The 13,244-nt window shown below is 58.1% G+C and overlaps 1 protein-coding gene and 1 non-coding gene across 7 annotated transcripts; both read left to right on the top strand.

The window, feature by feature from the left end:
- Positions 1-2,795: 2,795 nt before the first annotated feature.
- INPP5J (inositol polyphosphate-5-phosphatase J) lies at positions 2,796-13,103 on the top strand. 6 transcript variants are annotated; one of them, XM_081542445.1, is made up of 13 exons: positions 2,796-2,900; positions 4,766-4,809; positions 6,250-6,393; positions 6,522-6,630; positions 6,842-6,958; positions 7,493-7,668; positions 8,587-8,698; positions 8,839-8,948; positions 9,080-9,263; positions 11,567-11,704; positions 11,862-11,939; positions 12,066-12,170; positions 12,331-13,103. In XM_081542445.1, exons 1-13 carry the CDS (start codon positions 2,796-2,798, stop codon positions 12,838-12,840), a joined length of 1,932 nt encoding a protein of 643 aa, XP_081398571.1. In that variant the 3' UTR covers positions 12,841-13,103. The 6 variants fall into 6 exon arrangements, with proteins under 6 accessions (XP_081398571.1, XP_081398572.1, XP_081398569.1 ...); XM_081542446.1 differs by having other exon boundaries at positions 4,766-4,824; positions 6,277-6,393; XM_081542443.1 differs by having other exon boundaries at positions 4,766-5,931; positions 6,277-6,393.
- Positions 9,618-9,724, top strand: LOC145528011 (U6 spliceosomal RNA). Its single transcript, XR_014070091.1, has one exon. It is a non-coding gene; the product is annotated as a U6 spliceosomal RNA (small nuclear RNA).
- Positions 13,104-13,244: the final 141 nt, after the last annotated feature.

Raw genomic sequence — 13,244 nt, 5'->3', positions numbered from 1 at the left:
CTTGGTACGCCACCCCCTACCCCCAGGAGTGAAGGATGGGGGCTCGGAACCAGGAGGTGCCTCCGGAGACAGCCGTCTCCAGGGGGGCGGTTCTGCCTGGCAGCTGCCCCCAGCCTGCCGCCTTGAGCCCCAGAGACTGTTATCAACCTCCTTAGTCATCACACCAGGAACTCAAATATAGCTTTTACCCTGTTCCTTTCTCAGCCAGGGTCCGCCCCCCACCCCCTTCCCGTGGCAAGGCCATGTCTGGGTCTCAGAGCCTCTTTTCCTTCCCCTCCCCAGGAATACAACTCTGCGGGGTCTGTTTCGTCATCTACCAAATGTGCAGGTTGGAATAGATGATGGTGGTGGTGATGCTAACTCCAGGGCAGCTGCCTTTACTGAGAGCTTGCTTGTGCCGGCTGTTGCTGCTGCTATGTCATCACTCAGTCATGTCCGACTCTCTGTTACCCTATGAACTGTAGCCCACCTGGCTCCTCTTCCCATGGGATATTCCAGGCAAGAATACTGGAATGGGTTGCTGTTCCCTCCTCTAGGGCATCTTCCCAACCCAGGGACTGAACCTGCTTCTCCTGCACGGCAGGCGGGTTCTTTACCATTGAGCCACCTGGCAAGACCTGCTTGTGCTGGGCGCTGTCCTAAACTCTTCATATGTATTATATGGTTGAATTCTCTTAGCAGGTAGCTGCTGTTTTTAATCTGCATTATACTCAGAATCTGAGTGACTCTCCAGGTCAGTCCGTGGCAGAGCCAGAAACAGAGTCCTCTGCAGAGGACTGAGAGATCTGAGAGATGGTGGAGACCCTGCAGAGGAGCCCTCTGCACAATTATTTGCCTGACATTTGCCTGGCTTTTCAAAGGCATTGATGCCCCTGTATCAGCCCTGGTGGCTGAGCCTTGGGACTGGTTTCTGGGACCTGGATCTCTCCTCTATCACTTCCAGGGTTGCAACAGAAGCCAAGTACTCCTGAGGGCCTCAGTTTTCTCATCTGTAAAATAGAAGTCAGAGGGCGAGGCAGGGTAGGTTCAAAATTCCTTTCCATTTCCAGTGGCCTGAGCATCACCACCACATCCACAGTCGCCTCCTCCGTCACTGCCACCCCATATTCACCTTCAACTCCACCACCTCCTCATCTTCCATCAGCATAACACCCCCCAACATCTTTTCTGCCCACATCTCTCCTCCACTTTTACTATAACCTTCATCCCCATCTCTTCATTCTACCACCTCCACCATCACCAAGCTTTGCTCTTACCTCTCCTGTTTCCATCACCATTACCTCCACTATCTCTTCTATCATATTATCCATCCCAGCACTGCCACCTCACCACCTGCAACATCGCTGTCAGTCCTCCCCTTCCATCATCATAATTACGTACAGTTTCCTCTCCACCCCTACAGTCACCACTGTCATCACCTCCCCCATCACCACCCCAAAACAACCTTTCTACCCCAGGACGCTACTGCAGCCTGGGTCTCTGCCTCTTCAAATTCTAGCCTCACGGAGACGCTGGGCCAGGAACTCAGACTAGACCCAGAGACAGTCAAGCAGAGGTGGGAAGCCCATCCAGGAGAGGGGAAGGAGGCATCAGTCCACATGACCTTTTTGCAGGGGACCACCCAGGTCCATGAGGATACAGAGGGGACTGTTGACCAGCAAGGAGCTCTGGGCACAAAACTCTGAGCATTTCCTGCCTGAACTGAGTGACAGCACTCCTTGCTAAGCAATCTGGCAGTTCTGGAGGAACTGAGATTTCAGGGACTGCTTAGCAGATAAGGGTGAGAGTGGGGAAGAGGCAGAAGCAGAGCACACAGCCATTTCCACCTATATCTGAACCCTGCCACTCATTCACTCTTCTCATTGATTGATTGGTCCATCCATTCAACCAACACTTCCCTAGGTGCGGGAGAGACAAGGCCCTGCGCTGGGTTCTGGCCGAAGAAGTTCCCAGGCCTGTTTTTGACCCTCTCACTGTTTCCCACTGCGTGGCCTTTCTCCACCCTAGTCCCCTTCCTCCAGAAACCCCAATTGGCTCTTGTGGGTCACAGAGGCAGCTCTCTGTTCTCTCAGGCTCAGGGGACCTCCCCAGCTCACCAGATGACCTTGAGAAAGTCCCTCTCCCAAGCCATCCCCAGTGAGTCCTGGAGAAAGAAAGCTGAGCGGAGCCACAGGGCCTGACTGTGGGGACAGTCGGCCGAGGTGTCTACAGAAGAGGAGGGGCCGGTGTTGAGGCTGAGATGGCAAAAGGGCTCCAGTTGCTGGAGCCTGAGTGTCTGGGTCTGGGATGGGAAGGATAGAACCAGGAAGGGGGCCGGGCACCAGGGCCTGAAAATGGGGCAAAGGTGGGGGCCAAGCCAAGCCCCGAGTTGGCAGGGAGTCAGGAAGGTCACAGGATCAGGGCTGGGACCCAGGTGTCTCTGAGGCCCTGGAGAGGGGGCTGACCCTTTGAGTTTCCTTACCCTCGGGTATGTCAGCGCCCTCCCTTGAGCAAGAGCTGGCCAGGCCTATGGGAAGGAGGGTGAAAACAACAAGAGAGCTTCCACTCGGCTGGGACCTATGCCAGGCCCACGGGCCCACTCCCCACCCTTTCCTCTGCTACCAAGACCATTCCAGGGTCAGCAGCCAGTCCCCAGGGGGTAGGCCACCTTGTCTGACCACCTCTAGGTTGGAAAGTGGGTGCCTGTGCCTTTAAATTCTCAGCAGGTTGAACTGACTGATGACATCACTGGTTCCTGGGAGCAGAGGAGCTGGAGCCGGAGTCGGAGGGAACCTGGGGCTGCCTGGGCTGCAGACATGGAGGGCCGGGGCGTCGGTGGCAGCAGGAGGCCAGGGACCCGGGCTGGCCTGGGGCCCGTGCCCATGCCGCATGGGATTTCACAAACTGGGGCACCCTCCAAGGTAAGACCCCTAAAGCTAGTCCCCCCCATTCCTGATCCTTGGTCCTACACCCCACACACATTTCAGGCACCTTGGTGCCCCCAGCTGAGGGGCTGGCATTCTCCTCTGCCCACCAAGCAGGGACTGGGCAAACAGGGTACCCTAGGGCCTGAGGGGGTAGCGATGGGACCCCCAGAGAGAGATGAAGTTAGCCATCTCCAGGACCCCATGGGAGAGCGCTAGACTAGGTATCAGGGGATCCAGCCGTGCTTCAGCTTTGCTGTGTGACCTTGGGCAAGTTGCTTGTCTTCTCTGAGCCATGCAAAATGAGGAGGCTTGTCCCTGAAGACTGAAACTGTGACATCTGGGATGTCTAAGTTGTTAGTACTGGAGGCGGTGTGGTGTTTAGGGGGGGTGTGGAGTGGGACACTAGAAACCAAGGAAGATACCCAAAACGCAAGCCTCAAAGAGCTGAGTTTGGGGACAGAGGTGGAGACAGTTTCAGGTTCTCTGAACCGAGAAGGACGCGGGATACAGGCAGAACTGCATCTCTGGAGGCAGGGATGGGGCCGCCCCAGGGTGAGTGCAAACCTTCATCTGCCCTCCCTGGCAAAGGACACTTCATCCAGACTTCTGGAGACAGGGGCATCAGAAACAGGACAGATGGGAAAGGGAGAGGACCTCTCTGCTGGGCCCAATACCCCCAACTCCACTGCCAGACAGGAAGAGGGTACTTGCCGGCCTGTTCTCCCAGGTGAAGTGACGAGGGTAAGAGGGTACAACTTGTGCACAGACGTGTGGCACCAGGATCAACAGAACCCTAGACTTGCTCTGGGTGTTAAAATCACACTCGGGAGGATGGACAATTCCCTGGAGCTCAAATGCAATCCTAGCAAATGAGCTCAGAAGTGCAGAGAGGTGAGACCGGGCTCCCCAGGATCAGTGTGGCCACGGACCCTTCACCAGCTTCCTTCACTTTACAAACAGGGAGGCGGAGGCCCTAGGCAGGGAAATGCTAGCCTAAGGTCACACAGAGCTGGGCTTGGGATCAGCACGGCCAGTCCCAGCAGGGCTCTTGCTCCTGTAGGAGGTCTGGGAACAGGTGAAGAGGACAGAGGGGACTGTGACCAAGGAGTTGGGGATGTTTGCCGGGGGAGAACATGAGGGTTCCTGGGTACAGTGGAGGAAGGGGGTCTGCTGAACAGGCTGGACCCAGGATGTCCAGAGTGGGCAGCCTGGGGGGTCAGATCAGTAGCCCTGGCCAGGCGAGCAGTAGGGACTCTAGGAGGGTGAGGCAGTGCTCAGGGAAGCTGGCTCCAGCCTCCCAACATTCCAGGGTGGCGAGGGAGCAGATGCCAGCCAGGAGGTTCAGGGGAGCCCTCAGGCCCAGGCTTACACTCTGCTTCCTGTAAATCGGGGATTTTAAACTCTGCATCTATGAAAGAGGTATCACAGATGAGGGAGGGGATAGGTTTCTGTGTCCTATTTCCTTTAAAGGAGAAACTGATTCACAGCAGAATCGATTGAGGTGAGAAATTAGGAAGAACTTCCTCAGAAAGATGTGCCTTTTCTAGCTAGACAGAGTCTGCTAGGATCTCTATGGAGTGGAGGACTGCTTAGGGTTGACCCTGAGTCTCTGCCTTGTCCTATACAAGATGGGGTTTCCCAGGTGGTACTAGTGGTAAAGAACCCACCTGCCAATGCAGGAGACGTTGAGATGCGGATTCGATCCCTGGGTTGGGACGATCCCCTATAGGAGGGCATGGCAACCCACTCCAGTCTGCTTGCCTGGAGAATCCCATGGACAGAGGAGCCTGGCGGGCTACAGTCCGTGAGGTTGCGAAGAGTCAGACACAACTGAGTGACTTAGCATGCACTCATACAAGATGGACTCACGTTTTCAGCTCCCAGCGAAGAAGTCAGCCCCAGTGCCCTTGGAAACACGGTTGGCTCTAACGCCTGTGGGGCCACGAGCAGCGATACCGCCTTCCTCAGAGGGGCCAAGGCTGGCTCTGGCATCTCCCCGACCCATCTTGGCTCCAGTGTCCACCCCTGGAGGGCAGAAAACAGCTCCTGCCCACCGCCGCTCCGGCCCAGCTCCAACATCCGTGGGCCAGCTGGTGATGTCTGCCTCGGCTGGGCCGAAGCCTCCTCCTGCGACCTCAGGCTCAGTCCTGGCTCCGACGTCCCTGGGGCAACTCGTGATGTCTGCCTCGGCTGGGCCAAGGCCTCCCTCAGCTACCCCGGGGCCCAGGCTGGCTCCATTGTCCAGGGACCAGAATCAGGTGCCACCTGCCTCCATGGGACCCAAGCCAGCACTGGCTGCTTCAGGCCTGAGCCTGGCCGTGGCATCTGAGAAACAGCCCCCAAAGCCCCCCTCCAGCTCTTCCCCAGGGCCCAGTCCGGTTCTGTCGCCATCTCAGGAACAGATCCTGGCTCCAGCATCCATGACACCAGCCCTGGCCTCCACAGGATGGACACCAGCTAAACAGAGGGACGCTCCAGCCCCTAGACCTCCCCCCCATTCTGAAGGGCATCTCCTGGCCCCAGCTCAGGCATCTGGTGCTGTGGGCTCCCCATCCTTGATCCAAGCCCCCCCAGATCCTCGGGTCTCCCCCTCCTTCAGAGCCCGGCCTGAGGTCCCCCGCAGCAGCCCTGAGGATCCTGTCTTGCCCCGGCCACCCCAGACCCTGCCCCTGGATGTGGGCCAGGGTCCTCCAGAGCCTAGCACTCGCTCTCCAGGACTTCTGTCCCCCACCTTCCGGCCAGGGGCCCCCTTAGCCCAGACCGTGCCCCCACCTCTGCCCAAGCCACCTCGGTCTCCCAGCCGCTCCCCCAGCCGCTCCCCCAACCGCTCCCCAGGGGTCCCCCCAGCTCCTGACATGGCCCTCCCCAGACCTAGCACCCAGGGTGCCGGGCCTGGTGAGCGTCTGAGTCCAAGCCTTCAGCCCAGAGAAACCCTGGTCCCAGTTACCACCTCCTCTTCTACATCCACCTCGCCATCCTCCTCTTGGTCAGCCCAGCCGACCTGCAAGAGCGACCCTGGCTTCTGGTGAGGGGCTTCTCCCGAAGCTGCCAGGGCTTGAGCTCTGAGACGAGCAATCCTCTGGTGGCGGGCCCTACTCTGCCCCAGCTGACCCCCCTGAGGAAGAGTCCCTGGGGGTGTTACACCCACTCTGGGACCCTCAGAAGACAGCAGTCCCTCGGAAGGGACTTGCTCACCCCTGCCTCAGTTGATCTCCCCTGGAGAGCCTGGTGGGAGGGGTCCTGGGCCCACGGTGGGTCCTTCCGAGGGCATTCACCCACAGCTTGTCTCCCCATTAAGAGCCTTGTGGGAGGGAGCTTGAGGGCAAGGGGTAGTGCCCAGTAGTAACCCCTCCCGTACCCCCATCCCCAGGATCACTGTGGTCACGTGGAACGTGGGCACCGCCATGCCCCCCGACGATGTCACGTCCCTTCTCCACCTGGGCAGCACCAGCGATGACAGTGACAGGGCAGACATGATCGCCATAGGGTGAGGGGGCAGGGCGAGCAGACTCCCTCCCGAGCCCCTGGGGCCTCCCAGCCCCTTGCCCGTGGGAGGGGTTTCTAGGGCGCCCCCCAACCGGAATGCCGCCTCACTATCCCCCCTCTGCCCCCCAGGTTGCAGGAAGTGAACTCCATGATCAACAAGCGGCTCAAGGACGCGCTCTTCACGGACCAGTGGAGCGAGCTCTTCATGGACGCTCTGGGGCCCTTCAACTTTGTGCTGGTAACGCCTCCCTCAGCCGCCCCCCAGGGAGGTGGAGACCCCTGGCTTCCCAGCACTAGCTCTGCCTTGACTCACTGCGGGACCCGCTGAGCCTCTGTGGCCGGGTCCCTGAAAGAGGAGGATGGAGGAGCCGACCTTTGAGGACCGGAAAAGGCGAGCGCGGGGTGGGAGCCGCGTCCCGCCGCTCAGCCTCCTCTTGCCCCCGCTGCAGGTGAGTACCGTGCGGATGCAGGGCGTCATTCTGCTGCTGTTCGCCAAGTACTACCATCTGCCCTTCCTGAGGGACGTGCGGACTGACCGCACGCGCACCGGCCTGGGAGGCTACTGGGTGAGCGTGGGGGCGGCCGGGGGACCCGGGACGGAGGGGTCTGTACATTAGTCCCCGGCCCCCAAGCAGCGGCAACACCCCTCCCTAAACTCCACCCCTTACCCGGAGACCTGCCTCTCCCCACCCACCCCTACCTCTCCTTTTCTAGACCCCGCCCCTTTCTATAAAACTTTCCTAGGTGACGAAGTGGTCAAGAATCCGCCTGCCCATGCAGGAGACACAGGAGATGAGGGTTCGATCCCTGGGTCGGGAAGACCCCCTGGAGTAGGACATGTCAACCCACTCCAGTAATCTTGCCTAGAAAATTTCATGGACAGAGGAGCCTGGCGGGCTTCGGTCCGTGGGGTTGCGAAGAGCGGCCCGTTTCTATCCCCACCGCTTCCTAGTGTTCCACTGCTTTCCCTAGAACCCACCCCTCTCCAAGCCTGCCCCAGTCCTGAGCCACACCCGCTGACCACGCCCACCCAAGCCCCTCCCCGGGCCTCACCTCCCTCCCTAAGCCCCGCCCGCGACCCGCCCGACCTGTCTCCCCAGGGCAACAAGGGTGGAGTGAGTGTGCGACTGGCCGCCTTCGGGCACATGCTGTGCTTCCTGAACTGCCACCTGCCGGCCCACATGGATAAAGCGGAGCAGCGCAAGGACAACTTCCAGACCATCCTCAGCCTCCAGCAGTTCCAGGGGCCTGGCGCTCAAGGCATCCTGGATCACGAGTATGGGCCGGGGCGGGACCTCTTGCAGCTTGGGTGGGGCTAGTGGAAGAGGCTGGAGAAGGAAATGGCAACCCACTCCAGTATTCTTGCCTGGAGAATCCCGTGGACAGAGGAGCCTGGTGGGCTGCTGTCCATAGGGTCGCACAGAGTCGGACACGACTGAAGCGACTTAGCATGCACGCATGCATTAGAGAAGGAAATGGCAACCCACTCCAGTATTCTTGCCTGGAGAACCCCAGGGACGGAGGAGCCTGGTGGGCTGCCGTCTATGGGGTCGCACAGAGTCGGACACTACTGACGCGACTTAGCAGCAGCAGCAGCAGCGGAAGAGGAGTGGTAATAAGGCTCTATAGGGAGAGGCGGGGCCTATGGGGGTGGAGACCACCCACACTATGTCTAGGAACCAGAATGCGGGAGGGCGTTCCTCATCCGCCTGCGATGCAGGAGACTCCGGTTCAATTCCTGGGTCGGGAAGATCCGCTGGAGAAGGGATAGGCTACCCACTCCAGTATTCTTGGGCTTCCCTGGTGGCTCAGCTGGTAAAGAATCTGCCCACAATGCGGGAGACCTGAGTTCGATCTCTGAGTTGGGAAGATACCCTGGAGAAGGGAAAGGCTACCCACTCCAGTATTCTGGCCTGGAGAATTCCATGGACTGTATAGTCCATGGGGTCGCAAAGAGTCGGACACGACTAAGTGAGCTTCACTTTGATCGGGAAGTGGATGGATCCTGCAGGATGGATCTTTGCTGAGGGGCAAGACCTTGCTGGGAGTCGGAAACTGACAGGCCCCCCCCCCTCGCCGTGTCATCACTGGGAGCAGCCAGCGCTGTCAGGTTGGATGGGGGCAGAGAAGACGGAATCGGGCTCTTCTTCCCATGGATCCCGCTGACCGCCCTCCGCCCCCCTTCCCGGAACAGCCTCGTGTTCTGGTTCGGAGACCTGAACTTCCGCATCGAGAGCTACGACCTGCATTTTGTCAAGTTTGCCATCGATAGTGAGCAGCTCCACCAGCTCTGGGAGAAAGACCAGGTAGGGGAATGGCAGCCTGCGCCCCAAACCCCAAGCACACAGAACATGCCCTAGGACCACCTGTGCCCTGGGTGATGGTCCTTGCCCTCACCTGCTCTGCCCAAGCTCTTGTCCAGTTCTCTGCTTCTGGACCCTCACAGCTCAACATGGCCAAGAACACCTGGCCCATCCTGAAGGGCTTCCAGGAGGGACCCCTCAACTTTGCACCCACCTTCAAGTTTGATGTGGGTACTAACAAATATGATACCAGGTGAGCTCAGCCCCGGGATGAGAGGTGGGGATGTGGGCTGAGAGAGGATACAGGAGATAAAGGAGAGGAAAGGGGAACAGGGGGGCCTGACTCATGGCCCCTGATACTCAAGCTACCCCTGCCCATCGCAGTGCGAAGAAGCGGAAGCCAGCCTGGACAGACCGTATCCTGTGGAAGGTCAAGGCTCCAGGTGGAGGTCCCAGCCCCTCAGGACGGGAGAGCCACCGGCTCCAGGTGACCCAGCACAGCTACCGCAGCCACATGGAATATACCGTCAGTGACCACAAGCCTGTGGCTGCCCAGTTTGTCCTGCACGTGAGTCCTGGCCTCCCCTCGTGACATCCCCAAGCCCGGCTCAGCATCCCACTGCCCATGGGTAACCCCAGGCCCTCACCACCATCCACTTATCATAACAGACTGGGAGTGGGATTATGATCTCCATTTTTATATGAAAAAACCCTGAGGCTCAGAGACACAGCATCCGTTGCCCAGGGTCACATGGTTAACAAAGGGAAGAGTTAGGATTTGAACCCAGGCTAGGCTGATTTCAAAGAGCATGTCTTTTCCATTCATTTCTAGCTCTCCTTGTCTAAGAAATGTTTAGGGCAATTGTGTTAAAATTCACATGTGTAGTAAGACCAGCAAACTCAAAATATATACTCAAATCCCATGCTCGCTTCGGCAGCACATATACTAGAATTGGAACGATACAGAGAAGATTAGCATGGCCCCTGCGCAAGGATGACACGCAAATTCATGAAGCGTTCCATATTTAAAAAAAAAAGAAAAACTATGTATATATACTCAAATCCCATGCAGTGTTCATTCACATTCACTTATTATTTATTTACCGTCTTACCATATGTGGTGGGGAGAGGGAGTAGAGATATAAAACAATACACAGCTAGACTCTAAACAGTTACTATAAAATTTAGCATTGTGTTTAGGATTGAGGCCCCTACTTGCGAAAGTAGAGAAGGGAAATCCAAGAGTATCAGAACTGGATCTTAGAGATCACGTGATCCAACTGTCTGTTTTTCAGGAAAACGAAGGCCCTTAGTGGGGTAGGCATGAGCCCCAGGTCGCACACAGGCTCAGCGGGGGTGGAGCTCACTTTCTAGCCCTGAAACCCAACTCTGGGCTCACCGATTCTCTTGATCTGATAAGATGGAGCCCAGCAAGCCAGAGACTATTTTCCCAGCTAGTTTTGTTGTATGGTTAGTCGGCTGGACAGTAGCCAATGTCCTCAGCTAGGAATGGAAATCTGCCTATGTCTGGTCTCCCATGACCTTTGGTAAAAGCCTTAAATGTGAGGTTTTAATCCCCAATCAGGGACCTTACCTTGAGAACCACTCCTTTTGGGTGCTCTAACCTTCCTTCTTTATCTAGAACTTTGTCCCTTATAAAATATTACCTGTTGAGCACCTCCTACGTGCCAGAGCCTGTGTAGGATAGGTCAATATGTCATCCTTTTGAATGTCCTGGTAGGCCCCAAGGATGTCCACATTCTCCTCCTGGTTTTACTGTTGAGGGAAACAGAGCCTCAGAGAACTTAAGTCTCTTACCCAAAGCAGCGTAGAACAGGGCTCAGCAGGAGTTTTGACCCTACAAGGCCCTGGAGGGTGTTTCCAAGACCCCAGCCTGGCCACCCCAGCCTGGTTCCTGCTGTCAGGAACCCAGGGGCAGGGAGAGGAGGTACTGTTTTCTTCTGAAGCAGCTTGGCTTAGAAGCTGAGGCGGGGAAGAAAGTGGAAACCAGATAAACAGGGGAGCCAACAAAAGCCTGAGGCTGGCACCACCTGAGTCCTTCCCCAAGGGACAGAAATGGAGCCAGCACCCTGGCCACCTGCCACCCCAGTAACCTCATCCCCATGGTGACCCCCCGGTCAACCTGGGGTGACCCTGGGAAGAGGAGGCTCATGGTTATCATTTGTCTCCACAGACTGCTGACAAACAAGGTTCATGGTGGTCCTTTAGTACAGGTGGGGAAGCTGAGTCTCACTTAGGGTGGCTTGGGACTTACCTGAGGTCATGAGCAGGTTAGTAGCACAGCCTAGATGGTCTTTGGGCTTCTCCCCAGAGCTCTACTTGCTGGCTCAGGGGTGTTCAGTTTACCCCAGAATATCCAGGGCATCGTGAGACTTTACCTGTCTCCTTTGTTAGTATATAAGCGAGTCATTCATTGAGCACCTACTGTATATTGAGAAGTTTATAGGATGCTTTATATGGTACCTCACTGAATCTGCAGAGCAACCCCAAGAGTTAAATGTGATCCATCAGAGTTTACAGACAGGAGCCCGGGTATTCAGAGAGGTCAAGAAACTCACCTCGGGTCATACTGCATGCCTGTGGCAGAGCCAGGGCCAAACCCAGTCTACCAAGGGTCAAAACTGTGTTCTCATTCACTCCCCACGGAGGCTAAGGACAAAAGGAGCCTTGAGCTGGGAGGCAGGAAGCCTGGCATTTATCCTGGACCTGCTCCTCCTCCTGTTTCCCAGTCTGTGCAGCGGCCTCAAAGGCCCTTCATCTCAGCCTATTTTTGTCAACTCAGGCCCAAGGGCTCTAGCTGCAGAGAATGCTAGAGGGTCTCCCCTGATGTTGCCTCCTGCCCCTGGGCAGTTTGCTTTCAGAGATGACATGCCACTGGTGCGGCTGGAGGTGGCAGATGAGTGGGTGCGGCCGGAGCAGGCCGTGGTGAGGTACCGCATCGAGACGGTGTTCGCCCGCAGCTCCTGGGACTGGATCGGCTTGTACCGGGTGAGAAGGGCAGGGGCGGTCAGCAGATCCAGGAGGGAACTTGGGGCCTGAAGGGGCAGCCAGGGACCCATACGGGCCTTCTCCAGAGTTTGATGTCACCAGGGGAGGCTGCTAGGGTCACCCTTACGAGTCACGATCCTGATTGCTCTCGCCCCAGGTCGGTTTCCGTCACTGCAAGGACTACGTGGCTTATGTCTGGGCCAAACACGAGGATGTGGATGGGAGCGCCTACCAGGTATTTAAGGGGAGGGAGAGAATGCTAGGAGGCCCTCATTGCCCTTGGGGGCTCAGGATTCAGTTTCAGGGGTCCTGAGGCTGCCTCCCTCACCCCAACCTGTGCCTGAACCCCCCGGCCCACCAGGTGACATTCAGTGAGGAGTCACTGCCCAAAGGCCATGGAGACTTCATTCTAGGTTATTACAGCCACACCCACAGCATCCTCATCGGGGTCACTGAGCCCTTCCAGGTGAGTGGTCCTGGCTGCAGGGTTGCCTCTGCGTTCTCTGTGAGCTCTTCAATGGCCTGACCTTCCTGGGCCTGCCAACGGGGAGGGCGGGAGGGGTTCCCAGAGGCCTCCACAGCTGGTTAGGGAGAGGGGCACCCCAGTGAGCAGCCTTGCCCCCCAGATCTCGCTGCCTACCTCGGAGCCGACCAGCAGCAGCACAGACAGCTCGGGCGCCAGCTCAGAGGATGAGGATGACAGCACCCTGGAGCTGCTCGCACCCAAGTCCCGCAGCCCCAGCCCTGGCAAGTCCAAGCGGCACCGCAGCCGAAGCCCAGGCCTGGCCCGCTTCCCCAGTCTTGCCCTGCGGCCCTCGTCCCGGGAGCGCCGGGGCACCAGCCGAAGCCCCTCGCCCCAGAGCCACCGCCTGCCCCGGGCAGCCCCTGACAGGGGCGGTGATGGTGGCAGCCGGGGCAGCAGTGAGGAGGGGCCCCCTGGGCTGCCGGGGGCCTGGGCCTTCCCGCCATCTGTGCCTCGAAGCCTGGGCTTGCTGCCCGCCTTGCGCCTAGAGACTGTAGACCCCGGCGGGGGTGGCTCCTGGGGACTTGATCGGGAGGCCCTGGCCTCGTCCAGCAGCCTGTCTCCCAGCCCCCAGGGTCGGCAGGGGCTAGAGGAGGGGGGCCTGGGGCCCTGAGGGTGGGGTGGGCAGGCGGGCCCAGGTGGCCCCCACTCTGCCCCAGCCTTCTGCAAACCCGCCTGCCTCCCACCTGCCGCTGCTCCAGCTTGATCTGCACCTGCCACTCTGTTCTGGCCAGGGGTGGCCACCTGGGGTCCCCTGAACTTGGTCCTGGCACCTCATCTGTGACAATCAGCAAAGCCCTATCCTGGCCCCCATCTGGGATGGGGGGCGGAGCAAACCCAGAGGTCATTGTTTAGGAATTAAATTCTCCAGCTTCACTCCCGACTCCTTCCTAACTTGCTAGCAGTCTGCAGTGGGGAGCAGGGGGTCGGAGGAAGGGCCTATAGAGGCGAGAGGATGACAGGTCTGACAATGACTAGGCACCAGCTGTATACATTACACACGCCATCTCCTTTAAT

This window comes from Giraffa tippelskirchi, chromosome 11 (genome assembly GCF_054371585.1).
Source record: "Giraffa tippelskirchi isolate mGirTip1 chromosome 11, T2T-mGirTip1v1.2.pri, whole genome shotgun sequence".
NCBI classification, from domain to species: domain Eukaryota; kingdom Metazoa; phylum Chordata; class Mammalia; order Artiodactyla; family Giraffidae; genus Giraffa; species Giraffa tippelskirchi.
Note: the sequence above shows the minus strand (reverse complement) of the source record. Positions and strands in the feature narration are given on the sequence as shown.